Source organism: Puma concolor, chromosome D1 (assembly GCF_028749965.1).
Source record: "Puma concolor isolate L17-30 chromosome D1, mPumCon1.1.hap2, whole genome shotgun sequence".
NCBI lineage: Eukaryota > Metazoa > Chordata > Mammalia > Carnivora > Felidae > Puma > Puma concolor.
This window is the reverse complement of record NC_141676.1, coordinates 48,165,350-48,178,710: the sequence shown is the minus strand read 5'-3', so window position 1 is coordinate 48,178,710 and position 13,361 is coordinate 48,165,350. Positions and strand designations below refer to the sequence as shown.

At 51.0% G+C, this 13,361-nt stretch overlaps 1 protein-coding gene across 2 annotated transcripts in view; it reads right to left on the bottom strand.

Moving 5' to 3' along the window:
- Positions 1-1,331: 1,331 nt before the first annotated feature.
- Positions 1,332-13,361, bottom strand: part of GALNT18 (polypeptide N-acetylgalactosaminyltransferase 18) — a 355,216-nt gene continuing 343,186 nt past the window's right edge. For both annotated transcript variants that reach the window (XM_025928366.2, XM_025928368.2), the window contains one exon: positions 1,332-1,753. In XM_025928366.2, coding sequence (XP_025784151.1) covers positions 1,607-1,753 — 147 coding nt within the window. In that variant the 3' untranslated portion in view covers positions 1,332-1,606. The remainder of the gene's footprint in view (positions 1,754-13,361) is intronic.

Below are 13,361 nucleotides of genomic sequence, written 5' to 3'. Positions count from 1 at the left end.
TGGGAAGTCCTAGTGGCCCTCTAGGGTGAAGCCTGTGCATGCGGGTGTCTTGGTGTGCCAGATGGCCAAGACGAGAGGCTCCTCTTCCTTGGGGGTCCCTGAGGCACAGGGGTGTTTCTATGATCACCAGTGTTTCAGCTATAGATTATTGATCCCCAACAAGCGGGTGTTGGGACTGGAGGCCCCTGGGAAGGAGGTCCCAGAGAACTTGAGAGGGTGGGTGGGGCTGAAATCTGTCCAGGAAGGGTTTCCTCTCCTGCCTCGGTCCTACAGCCTGACACTCACTACTGCTCTGCTATGAGCGAGAGGGTTGGAGGTGGTGCTGGAGGTGGGGTTGGGGTGTCCTTCAAACTAAAAACAGGAGCCTTCAACCTGAGGAAGGCCTACTTTGGATTGGGACAAGAACCATTCAGCCGGAAGCTATTGGAGGGACAGAGGATTGAGTAAGAGGCTCCAAGAAGGATGGTTCTACTCTGAGGGCCACTGGTCTCCTGAGGCTGGGCCCAGAGGGGTGATGTGGAGCCATAACTGAAAGAGCCATGTGTTATGGGTTCAATTGTGTCCCTACCCCTCAGTACCTCAGAATGTGACCTTATTTGGAAATATAGTCTTCACAGAGGTAATCAAGTTAAAACGAGGTCACAATGGTGGGCCCTAATCCAATATCACTGGTGTCCTTGTAAAAATGAGAAATGTGGACCCTGAGGCAGACACACAGAGGGACACAGGAAGCACATGGCCACCTACAAGCTAAGGAATGTTTGAGGCTATCAGAAGCTAGAAGAGAGACCTGAAACAGATCCTCTCACAGCACTGGGAAGGACCCAACTCTGCCCATCTTTGATTTTGTACTCCCAGCCTCCAGAACTGGGACAGAATGAATTTCTGTTTAAGCCAGCCAGTCAGTGGCACTTTGTTATGACAGCCCCAGGAAACAAATACACCGTGACACATGGAAGGAGCCGAACCGTCTTAGCAACTGGAAGGAGGCATTTGCTGTAGGCCAGGGTTACTGCTGAGGGCCGGGGCAATGGACCGCCCTGGGAGGTGAGGAAGGTGATATCAAGATGGGGCAGTGTGGCCTAAAGCCTAAAGCTCAGCAGCTGACGCTCGGGGGCCAGCAGAAACCCTGCTTTCTTCAGGAATGCTGTCTCCAAAGGACGCATCTGCTGTGGGAGAGGCAGAAGGAGCCTTCTCTCTGGAGGTGACTGTGAGGTCACAGTGCCCCACTCGCCACCCTGGGCCTCACAAAGAAAGTGGGCTACAAGAACTCCAAGTTCAGAGGAACCAGGCAGGCAGCTCCACTGAGCACCAAATGACTGCAAAAGCCCTTTTCTTAATCAATAGTATTTTATTGTCAGTTATAAATATTTTCCATTTGTCCCCTATTTACAGTTGCAAAATAGTTTATGATATTATACCATCACCCACCATTCGGCACCTTTCTATAAACTCCATGAAAATTGAATAGGAAATAAAAAGCTCTTTTGGGGGGGTCCCGCTAACCTGGTTCCCCCAGACTCAAACAACCCCCCAGACAGCAGGCAGCATTGCAGCAGGTGCTACACAGTAGCAAAGGGACGGGCGGGGGCCGCTCCCAGCAGGGTCAGGACGCCAGGCTCCTCAGGACGTTGGTGATGCTCCAGTGCTGGCCTGAGCACCTCTGCAGCACCAGCTGGAAGCCAAACTCCGAGTCGCTGTTCTCCTGCAGCTCCAGACAGCGCTTGGACTTGCGGTTCTGGATGGGGCCTCCCTGGGAGCCGGGGCAGAGAGTGGAGTCAGAGGCTATAGACGAAACAGGGGAATCTGGGGGGACCTCGGGCCTAGAGTTATCGGTGGGTCCAGATGCCTGGGGTCCAGAGAGGCTACAGGAGGTGTGGGGGCCAGCATTCCCATGCAGCCTCAGGCTGCCCTTCTCTGATGTGTTGGTCTCCTCCCTGAGACCGAACATGTGCCTTGGTTTTCTTCACAGGGCCCTAGTCCTTCGTTAGGACGGAGACACCCTGCCCCAACTTCCATCCACTTGCTGGGGTGTGGCATGCTGGTGTGCTCCCATAGCTCCCACCCTGGGGGCCAGACCCTGGTCCCCATAGGCATGGGCTGGGGTCCTGCTCTGAAAAGTCTAGTTCCTTGGGACTCCCCTCCCCATGACTGGCCTGAATTTGACCACCACCAGAGGCCCAGGACCTCCTGCTTTTAGGGTCCATGTACCCAAGTGGACCTCTAGAGTCATCAGTGTTGGTCTCCACCAAAGTCAGGCTCCTGGATATGTCTCCTAGGCCACTGGGCTCCCTCAGCCCTGGGCATGCATGCTTTTCCCCCATGCTACTGATGTTCTAGAATGTTCTGTAGCCATGCACACTCAGTTTATGCCCAAAGCCTCTTGAAGGAAGAGAGGTGTTGCTCCCCAGAGCAGCCCCATGGCAGCAAAGAGAAGCCCAATCAGTTTTTATTTTAGTGAGGCCCTTGCAGAGCTCAGATACTCTGAGGCTGCTGGCTGTAAGTCTGAGCATCAGCCCGGACTATTTGAGTATCTTGGAGTTATACCAATTCTGCAGGCAGAATTGCTTGGGGTAGGTGGTGGTCCTTATAAGTGCACTCTTTGTAGCTTAATGGCACTTGAGTAGATGTTCAAACTCACCTTCTCCCCAGAATCTACTCCTCTTGTGTTTACCACCTCAGTTATAAATATTTTCCATAAATAATTTCCCCCAAAAGCAATAGCCAGGCATTCGTGTGGGAGACCTGGGCATTCTCACTGACACCTCTGCCTTCTCCCCAGCATCTGATTAGGCACCAAGTCCTGCCAATTCCACACCCCTCTTGCCTGGTGACTGTCCCCTTAGTGCTATCACATCACAACCCTGCCTGCGTTCAGGCCACCATCTTCTGTCCCCTGGACAACTGCATCAGCCTCCTAGTTGACCCCCCTCAGACCTCCAGAGGCAGGGAAGAGTGATGTCTCTGAAATGACGTTTGGTCTAGAGGACAGAGCCCAAGTTCCTTAGCACAGACCTTCATGGCCTCATCTCCTCCCTCAGCCCCCACACCTTTTGTGCAGCCACACCAAACTTCCTGCAGTTGTGTAAAGATTTCTGTATTATCAGGGTTCCTAGACATCAAGCAAGCCGTGTCCTGTGCTGGGGGTCCTTCTCCATGCTTCCGTAGCAGGCCAAGGCACAGTCACATTTCAAGGCTAAGCTCCTGCTCCATTTCTTCCAGAAGCCTCCTTATCTCTCACCTCAGCCCCTCCCACCTCTTCTCCTCCAGGCCACCCAGCTAGCGAGGTGCTATTCACCCGTGTTTTCACCGTGTTTTCTCTATTCGCCCAGCATGATTGAACAGTAGAGGAATTACTAGTTTACTTGTCTCCCCCCCACCCTCCCATACTGACAGCTCTATGTCTTATCAATTTCTGTGCCCTCAGCATCCAGCCAAAAGCCTGGTACATAACAGATGATCAGTAAATGTTGGCAGTCATGACCTGCATAGGTGAGGAGGGATGGGTCTCCAGACAGGGCTGCTGTGTTTCACAGGTGTTTCACTCTGGAGTGGCCCTGAGCAGGCCTGGCAGCAGGGGGAGGGGGGCCCCTGCCTCTTATGACTGCAGCCCACCCCCAGCTACATCCCATGCCCATTCCATTGAACAGCATGCTGGGAGAGGAGACCTCGAACTTCTTCTGAAAAGGGTCATCCCCAGTCAGCTACCACTATCCCCATGGTGATGGCTGACATCTCAGAGAACATGAAGACTCAGTTCTCACAGCGACCTAGGAAACTGGCAGTATTTACCGCGGTTGGACACACGCATCTCCGAGACCCAACACTCCCACACTAGGTCTGTACCTAGCACAAATGCGTGCACCAGAGACAAGCACCTGAGTGCTTTCTTCAACATGATTTGTAAAAGCTCCAATCTGGAAACAACCCAAGTGCCCATCGATAGTAGAATGGATAAATAACTTGTGGTTAGTCACATAACGGAATATTGTACAGCATCACAAATATACAAACTAGAGCTCCACTCAATATGAATACCTAACAAATATCATGTTAGCAGAAGAAGCCAGATAAAGAACACATATATAATTCCACTTATATACACCCCCCAAACAGGCAAAATAGGACCATGGTGTTAGAGCCAGGATGGGGGTTATCTTTAAGGAGGGGGAAGAGGAAAAATGATTGACAGGAGGCAAGAGAGGGGCTCCTGGGATGCTGATGGTATGCTATTTCCTGACCTGGCTGGTGGCAATACAGGTGTTTGCTTTGCTTTAAACCACTGAGTTGAACATTTACATTTTGTGCATGTTTCTGTATGTATGTGTGCTATTCTTCAATTAAATAATTAAGACCAAAAAAATGCAGCTCCCTCAGAAGTGACTTTGAACAGTGGGTGAAGGAGGCAGGTAGTGAGAGACTGGATGGCAAAGGGGATCGGGGGTCTGTGCATGTGTTGGGGAGGAGGAAGAGAATTCCCAATTTCCAGTGGGTGGAAGATGGCCCAGCAAATTTCTTCTGGAATATTCAAGGGAAGAAAGCAGGTCTCTGCTGCTGTGGGCCTGAGGAGAGCCGTGACTCACTGCACCCAAGAGCAGAGAGACACCAGAGCAAAGAGGAAACCCAAACAGCAAGCTCATCTCTCACCCAGAGAGACACCAGCTGACTCAGGCCCTGAGGGGGCAGAGGAACAAGTGGCAGTGAGACAAGGGCTCAGAAAGGACCCTGCAGTCCGAATGTGGAGTTCACTCTGAAGGCCAACCCTCTTGCTCTAATCAGCAACCTGGGTGACCTCTACTTCGGCCTGGGGCCTCCAGCTTTGCTGGGCCTCCTCCAGGGGTGACTCACGTAGCCTCCTGAACCAGCACTTTCTTTTCCATGCTGCTCAGCCCAGGAGCATTCAACTCAAATCCTTGTCATGGAGGCATCCAGCAACGGGCCCCAGACTGTCCCCCTGAGGTTCCCACATGTGGGTCTGCTCCTGCTTCTCCACCCTTTCCCTTCCAATAGAGGAAGGTAGGGCTCATGTCCCCCGAGTTCCGTGCCTTTCTAGTTTAAACTTCCACAAGGAACTGAGCAACAATTTTGTATAATTTTTCCAACCCGCCTGCTCTCCTTTGGACAAACTCCAGTTATTCTGTGTCACTCAGAACTGACTGCCAAGCAGAGGGCCACCACCTCATTTCTACTGGACAACAGACTCTTTCAACACAGCCAATGAATCAGTGCTTTCGGTGGCCACGCCATGCTCCTGGGCTGACGACAGGTTGATAGCTTCAAGTAGTCCACTTGGAAGCTGTGGGACCCCATTCTGTCCCTCAAAAGCTGGACTTGCAGACCCAGAGACATCCCTTGTGACACCTGCTCCAAGCAAGGCCAGCCCATGGCTCTGCCAGGCACAGGTTTCTGCCATTTCTGTTGCCGTGGCCTGAGCGCACCTGTCGCCCACATCCGGGTTGGGCTGTGTCACTGCTGCTTCTTTGGCAGATGTGTGGCCAGGCTCCCCTGACCCTCCAACACTCCATCAGCTGGCGGCGTGCCAGACCCATGTCACTAGGAGTGGAGCTCAGGCAGGGTGCGAATGAGACCAGCCCCACTCACTAATTCATGAGCTCTGCCGGCCTTTCTGGCAGTGAGATGGGAAGGGACGGTGCTGACCTACGATGCTTCCTTCCTGGTTCTTAGCTGGTGGCCCTGGGTGAGCTGCTCTCCACTCTGGTTCCATTGTGTCTAGGACCAGATGGTAATTTCTGTCCTGACTACTGGAGGATGAGAGAAGGAGGAACGGGAAACCCTTCTATCAGCTATAAAACAACCAACGAGTGTGTATCAGGATGAGGGCTCCGGAAAAATTGCACAACAGGCAGAAAAGGGACCAGAGCAAGTGCCCATTCACTCTGCTGAAGATGGGCTTCTCAGAATCTCCTCAGGGGCTGGCCCGGGCCTGTGTGCCAGTGGCTGGGCTGCTTCCGTCAACCCTGGATCACTAAACTGGGGAAACTTGTCCAAAACAGAGAAGGCGCAGTCTCTCCTTTCCTGCTACCACTCAGGCACATTCTAAGCCTTGCACAGGAGCGCCTTGCCAAGCCCAAGAGAGGGAGGAGTGTCTCTGAGAAGGAAAGCATTCCTTCAGAGACTCAAATGTGACATTTCCCAGACCCCATCCTGGCCCTCAGGACCCTGGAGACAGGAAGTGTCATGACCCTGGGGCAGAAGCAGCCAGTGTGGCCTCTGGGAAGGATGTGGAAGAAACAGACCGAGGCCAAGAGCAGTGCTGTGAAGGAGACACAACCTCAGTGAGAGCATCAGGGCCTGTCAGGGAGGGTGAAGCAGGCAGTCAAGGAGAACTTCCTCCCTAGAGGCTCCAAGAGGAGAATCTTCTAGAGCAGAAGAGTAAGGCCCGTGTGGAGGCCTCGCTGAGCAGCCCTGGTCAATGTCTTGGGAACATATCTGGGCTAGAGGAGGAGGAGGCAGGCCACTTTGGGTGAGGGAGCTAGCACTGGCCACCGGTGCTGCCTCCCTCCTGTCCTCCTTCGCAGACCCCAGCCGCTCTCAGTGAATAATCTCTAGGCTCTCACCCTCTCTGGACAGATTCCATCCACCACAGTTGCAAAGGAGCCTTCCTTTCCTGCGGTCCATCCTTCCCTGGTGAGCTCAGCACACCCTGGGGAGCAGTCTGGTGCTGTGACTCTCCGTACCCCTCCCTGCAGGCTCTGCACTGAGATGGAACTAACAGCGGTTGCCACTGATTTCCCAGGCTCCCAGCACTGTGTCAAATGCTCCACATGCCCAGTCGCACGTATTCCTCATGATAACCCTGAGGGGTGGAGATGGTAATTGTCCGCACTGTATAGAACTGGAGACTAGGGCTCAGAAAGGTTGGGACACGGGCCCAGGGTCACGTGGTCAGTAAACGGTAGAGACAGGCTGGGGGCCCCTGCCCCATTCACTGTTCCTCACTAGCATGTGTGACTAGGCCCACCACGTCATCTCTCCCACCCCATGCCTGTCTCGAGGCAGCGGACTAGACTGAGTTCTGCGGGTGCCTCGATGTCTGGGGCGGAGGAAGGTCACCTTCGTGGGCTTCAGGGGCTCTGCGGAGCCAGTTTGGGCTAGTTCTTTTGAGGGCTCGCTGCAGACTCATGATTCATCCATCTATTCATCCATCCATCAGATATTTAGTACCTACTGTGTGCCAGTTACTGTGTAACTCTAGGCCATGGAGAGTCAGGAGTGACTAAACAGGAACAGATCTTTTTCTGTAGACAAAGACTGAGACTATATTCCAGGAGGGGGAGCAAACAGTCAGTTCTGTGGTGTGTTAGAGAGTGATCAGTCTGTGCACAAAAACGGACTGAATGCGAGCCCTTAAAATTCATACTGAAATCCTAATCCCCACTGTGATGATATTTGGAGGTGGGGCCTCTGGGAGGTAATTAGGTCATGAGGGTGGAGCCCTCATGAATTGGATTAGTGCCCTTTTAAGAAGAGACGCAAGAGAGATGCCTGTCTCCCTCTGCCATGTGAGGACGCAGTGAGAAAGGGAACACCTGCAACCCAGGAAGAGGGTTCTCAGCAGACACTATCTGCTGGCACCTTGATCTTGGACCTCCCAGGCTTGAGAACTGTGAGAAATAAATGTTTGTTGTGTAAGCCATTCAGTCGATGGTCTTTGTGTTCTAGCCTGAACGGCCTCAGACAAACCAGGTAAGAGAGTGGGGCCGGCGGGAGGCAGGCAGAAGAAAGAGGTGGCCAGGATGATCGTCAACAAGAAGGGGAGAGTTGAGTGAAGACACAAAGGGGGAGAGAAGGTGGCCTAGGTGGGATCTGGGGGTAGTCCTATGCCCCAGAGCAAGGCTCTCGCACCAGCAGAGGCCTGGTGTGTTCAGAGAACAGCACAAAGACCAGCGTGGAGGCCGTTGGGCAGCGTGGGCGTGGGGTAGGAGTAGGAGTAGGAGTTAAGGCCCAAGAGGTTCTGTGAGGACTCAGTGAGGACTCACAGCCACTGAATGGACTTTGGCTTTTAATCTGGTAACAGGGCCATTGCAGGGTCGGACTGACATGCTAACCGGGCCACTCTGGCTGCTGTGTGAGGCATGGAGTGTTGGAGGAAGGAAGGAAGCAAGGATGCCTGTTTGCAGTCTCTTGTCCTCACAGCCCAGGCCCATCCAGCAGCCTCTGGGCCGGGCCCTGGGCTCTGAAGGGCTGGGGCTTGATGCAGATCCCCTGGCCAGCGCCACCGTCCATGGAGAGCACAGTTCCTTGGTTTACCAGTCCAGTCATCGAAATTATTTGTGTAATACATACACCAACAGGATCTGGAAACACACAATACTTTTAATTAAAGAATTTAAATAAGGGCAATTAAACCTGGCAGGAGAGATGCCGCAGCACACAGAGAGCTTAATTGGAATGGAAACGGAAGTAAATATGGAAAGAGCATTACAAAAAATCGAAAGCTCAATGTATAGAATTAAGGAGGCTAATAATAATTCCTGGAGGTGCGTTCCCAGCCCCCAGCCTAGCTCTGGCTCCTTCTGGGCCTCTCTGGAGTAGTCACTTGGAAGGGCAAGAGAGGCCGTGTGGGCAGAAGTAAAGGAAGAGGGGCTCTGCTCCTGGCCTTGCCTCTGGCTCTTCCCACCGGACCCTGGGTCAGCAGCTCAGCTGCCCTGGGCCTTAGGCTTCTCATTTGCAGAAGGCCGGAGAGCTGTGGGGCACTCAGATTTGTGTCTTGCCATGGGGCACTGATGATGTGTAGAGTGGGGCTTGTGGAGCCGTGGTCCACTGTGTAGCTGACCCCAGATCACGCAGCATGCGCTTCCCCTCTGCTTTAGTTTCCCCAACTATGTGCCTGTGGCAGCTAGAGGTTTCCTAACTAGCCCAGTTCCTCCTGAGGGTGTAGGCTGGGTAAACAGATTAGACAGAGTCCCTGGAGGGCTCGCTTATCACAGATCACTTCTGGGCCTGTGATGGGGCCCAGAAAATGCCTTGTTAGGTTCCCGGGGGCTGCTGCCTCCGGTGCTGCTGGCTGGCTACCACAAACAAGCTGTCACAGTCTCAAGGAAGGGCTGGGCCTGGCTTGTCGCTTGCACTTGTGACCTCTGGAGCCTCTGGGCTGAGCTCAGGCTGGTCTCATGTTTACCACCAAAGTGTTTAGAGGAGGTTGTGTGGAGTGACTCCTGTATTCCGAAGTCTTCTCTGCTTATTTCAAAGCTCTCGTTCCACTTTCCTTTCTAATTAATTTTCCACGGCCAAATGGCCCAGTGCATCTTGGGCTTTAAGCACAGTGGGCTTGGGAGTTTCCAGGTTAAATAGTTAATGATTAGTAATCAAATACTTCAAAGCATGGGTGGGATGTTAGCACTAGTTAAAGAAACTCTGAGATTAAGTCTTTTCATAGAGGAAAGCAGTCTTTATGTATTATGAATATTTAACACTAGATTTATTCAAGAAGTACTCTGGCATTTATCTTTTTTAAAGGAGACTCACTGGGGCGCCTGGGTGGCGCAGTCGGTTAAGCGTCCGACTTCAGCCAGGTCACGATCTTGCGGTCCGTGAGTTCGAGCCCCGCGTCAGGCTCTGGGCTGATGGCTCGGAGCCTGGAGCCTGTTTCCGATTCTGTGTCTCCCTCTCTCTCTGCCCCTCCCCTGTTCATGCTCTGTCTCTCTCTGTCCCAAAAATAAATAAACGTTGAAAAAAAAATTAAAAAAAAAAAAAAAATAAAGGAGACTCACCAGTGCCTGAGTGAGAGTCTGCCTGGGATTTGCTCTGAAGGTCCACTGGACCAAAGATGGGGTAATGGCAATCTCAAGTGCGAAAAAAAAAAAAAAAAAGGGTGAAAGTGGGTTGTGGAGATAGCAGGGTGGCTGCAAGGAGTTCGCTGAGGTGGCAGGAATCCAGCCAGTTCACACACGCCAGTGACTGGTTGGCAGGGAGACCCTAGCCCCAAACTCCCACTGCAGCCATTCACTGGTTTTCTAGAAGCAAGACAAAGAAAGGCGCCATGGTATGGTGGTTTAAAGCATAGATCCCAGAGGCAAAATTCCTAGATTTGTTCTTGGACAAATTAGTCTCTCTGTGCCTCAGTTTCCTCATCTGTAAAATGAGGATAATTAAAGTACCTACTAGCATTGTTGGGGGGAGTTAAGTAATATTTATAAGGCAGTTACAATACTATCTGGCACATAGGAATCACCATGTAAATTCGGTAAATAATTTTTAAAATCTTTGGTCTGAGTAGTGGGGATCTGAGCCATCACACCTGCTCCTGGCTCCTGATCTCTGTGGGATGAGCAGTGGGTGGGGGGGCATGCTGACTGCCATAAACTAAACATCACAAACTTCCAGGGCCTACGCAAGGCTTTGTTAATCCATCAAAACTGGACAGTTCTACATTTGCCCCTTCATACGACACGGGAATGAAAAGGTGTTTTATTCCAGAGCCATAATGAAATACCAGATTATAGTCTTTTCAGTACAAAAGGTTCCTGAAGTCGGACTTCCTGACAGCGACTGGGAATCGGAATGGGAGAAAGTCAAGGACTCCTCCTCCTTGAGTGTGGGGAAATTCTTTGGCAGAATTAGCCGTGCTCCCTGGGAAATGTGCTCTGCAAATAGGTTCTTTTTTGAGTGGGTTACTCATCTTGCATCAAATTATCAAATTATACCCCACAAATCAGAGCCAATTATCCTGGACAGGCAGACTTGGCTCTACACTCAGCTCTCTTCCAGGCAGTCTCCTCATACTGTCGAAAATTTCTTCTCCCCTGGCATTAATAGACATCTCTGTTGTTATCCGTGATGTCCCTCATGTGGAAAATGCATAAATGCTTTGCAGAGAACGAGGCAAGCATAGGGGCTCAGGTGTGGGGACAGCCTACCAGTGGGAACGCTGATCTATGTGTTCTTGGACCCCCAGATGGACCTTGCTAATGTTTCCATCAAAGGACTCAACAGCCAAGGAGAGTGACGGCAACCCCCACAGTATGAGAACAGCATGAGATATAGTCTGGATACCCTGACATTTCGTCAAAGCCTCCTGTTTTAAAAAATATTCATACAGGGGCTCCTGGGTGGCTCAGTCGGTCGGGCAACTGACTTCAGCTCAGGTCATGATCTCATGGTCTGTGGGTTCGAGCCCCGCGTTGGGCTCTGTGCTGACAGCTCAGAGCCTGGAGCCTGCTTCAGATTCTGTGTCTCCCTCTCTCTCTTCTCCTCCCCTGCTTGTGTTATATCAAAAATAAATACATACTAAAAAATTTAAAAAAATTCATACAAATTTGTGTTCACCCTGCTCTACCTAGTATGCATATTTGTTTTAGTATAAAGCATTTCCATCCCCTTCCTTCAAATCTGAAGTTATAGGAAGAAGTACATATTTACTGTATAATTTAGAGTACCCCACATAACACAGTTAGGATGCACCACCACCTAAAAGTGTTATTTGTAGGAACTAGGGATTTCTCCAGCTAAGCAGGGCCCTTTGACTATTATGCTGAAATGTCCTTTTGCAGTGTGCACGCATGTGTGTAAGGGGAGTCATCAGTGGTAAACTTTTGTTCGTCTTACAGTCTCCCACAGACCTAGCTCAAGACCTGGTGCACAGGAGGCCTCTGGTTAGTTTTTGTGAATTTCTGAAAAAAAAAAAAAAAACTGCTTCATTTGATTAACAGCACGTTGGGTGACTCCTCTGTCTCATTTTCCATGAGGTGCTAGAGATGTTGGAAGTGTAAGACAGTCGTGCCCTCCCGTGTATTGGTTGATGGATGAGAGGAGTGTGGAGTGACAGAATGGAAAAACAGTTGCACACAGTGGGATGAAGATGGCCGTTGTGCAAGGAGTTCGGCTCATTTTCAAACTTGTGGTGCTTTTTATTGAGGCAGGCCCAGGGAACCTTCCAGGTGGGGAAGCCCTCCTCAGGGCTTGCTGTCTAAATTTAGCTTAGAATTACAGAATTTTGGGTTTGGCAGGCCCTTCAAGCCATCCAGTGCAAATCCACTGAGAGCTGCAGAGCCTTAGATGGCCTGCTGCATGGTCCCCGGAGCCCCTGGATCTTCCCTGAACTGCCAACCTCATTTCTGGACAACTCGGACTAGGAGAAAGCTGCTCTATAAATCGTCCCGGACTCGCCAGTCTTCCCTCAGAACCAATAGGACAAGACTGCTTTCCTGTGGGTAGGGCAGCCCTTCAGCTTTGAGAAGGCAGAGCTAAGGTGCTTCTGGTCTCTCTGGTCCAACAGCCTGCAATTCCTTCAACCATGCGTTCAAATAGATAGGTAGAATTTAAGGAAGTTGGACCTTAGAAGACACACATCATGTGGCAAGAATCCCTGTAAGAATATTTTAAAGAAAGGGATGCAGCCTTTGTGTAACCATTCACAATAATGGTAATGGCGGAAGAATGGCATTTCATTACCATGGAGAGGCAGTCTATCGCGTCACTTGGCAGGTCTGGCCACAAAGTTCTCTGTAGCAACTTGATATTTGCCTACTCCCTCTCCTTCTATTGGCATGGGGCTCATTGACTAAATGCCTCTTTCACTAACCGTTCATCACCAAATCCCAGAATCCCCCCAAATCTCAGTATGTAGGGTACTCTCAGAAGACTGAAAGTCCTATAATTTATAGGTAACACTTTAGGAGAGTCTTTAAACCAGGAGGAGTCACAAGCTAGAGAATCACAGAAGGCAATGACTACTATTTCCCGTGTTCACAAAATTTCTTCATGTGCTGATGTGGGAAATGCTGGCTGTCTAGAGACAGGTTCGTCACTTGAGAGGGACAACTCTGGCTGCCCTGTTCTTCAGACAGAAACCCAGAGCCTAGAGTGGTCCTGGGTTAATAATACCCCTTCACAATTCCCTCCTTTTCATCCATCACTACTTCCAACAGACTGATGCAGTGTCTCTCAAAATCCACCCCCCCCCACCCTCCCGCCCAGCTGCCTGGACCCACGCCCTCATGGTGATTGAGTCTGCCCCATCTCTCATGGGAATGATGGAACAGCCCCCTAACTTGCTTCCATGTCTCTTTTTTTCTAATCCACCCTGAACTCTGCTACCAGAGGGGTTCAGACCCCATCGTGGCAATCCACTGCTTAAAACTTCCTCCGGTTCCTCCCTCTGCTTTTAAGGTGAAGTCCAACTTGTTGGCCTGGCTTTCACCGATCACCACTATCTGCACCCAAACTGACCCTTATGTCTGAGCTCTCTCATGCCTCTTTGGAGGTTCCAAATTCCACCCATAACAACACTGGATTTGCATTCTTCAGACATACTCTGTTTTTTCTTGCCTTTGCCCAGGCTGAGCCTCTACATGGGATGTTCTCCCTTTTTACACCTGGGAACTGTCCTACAACTTTCA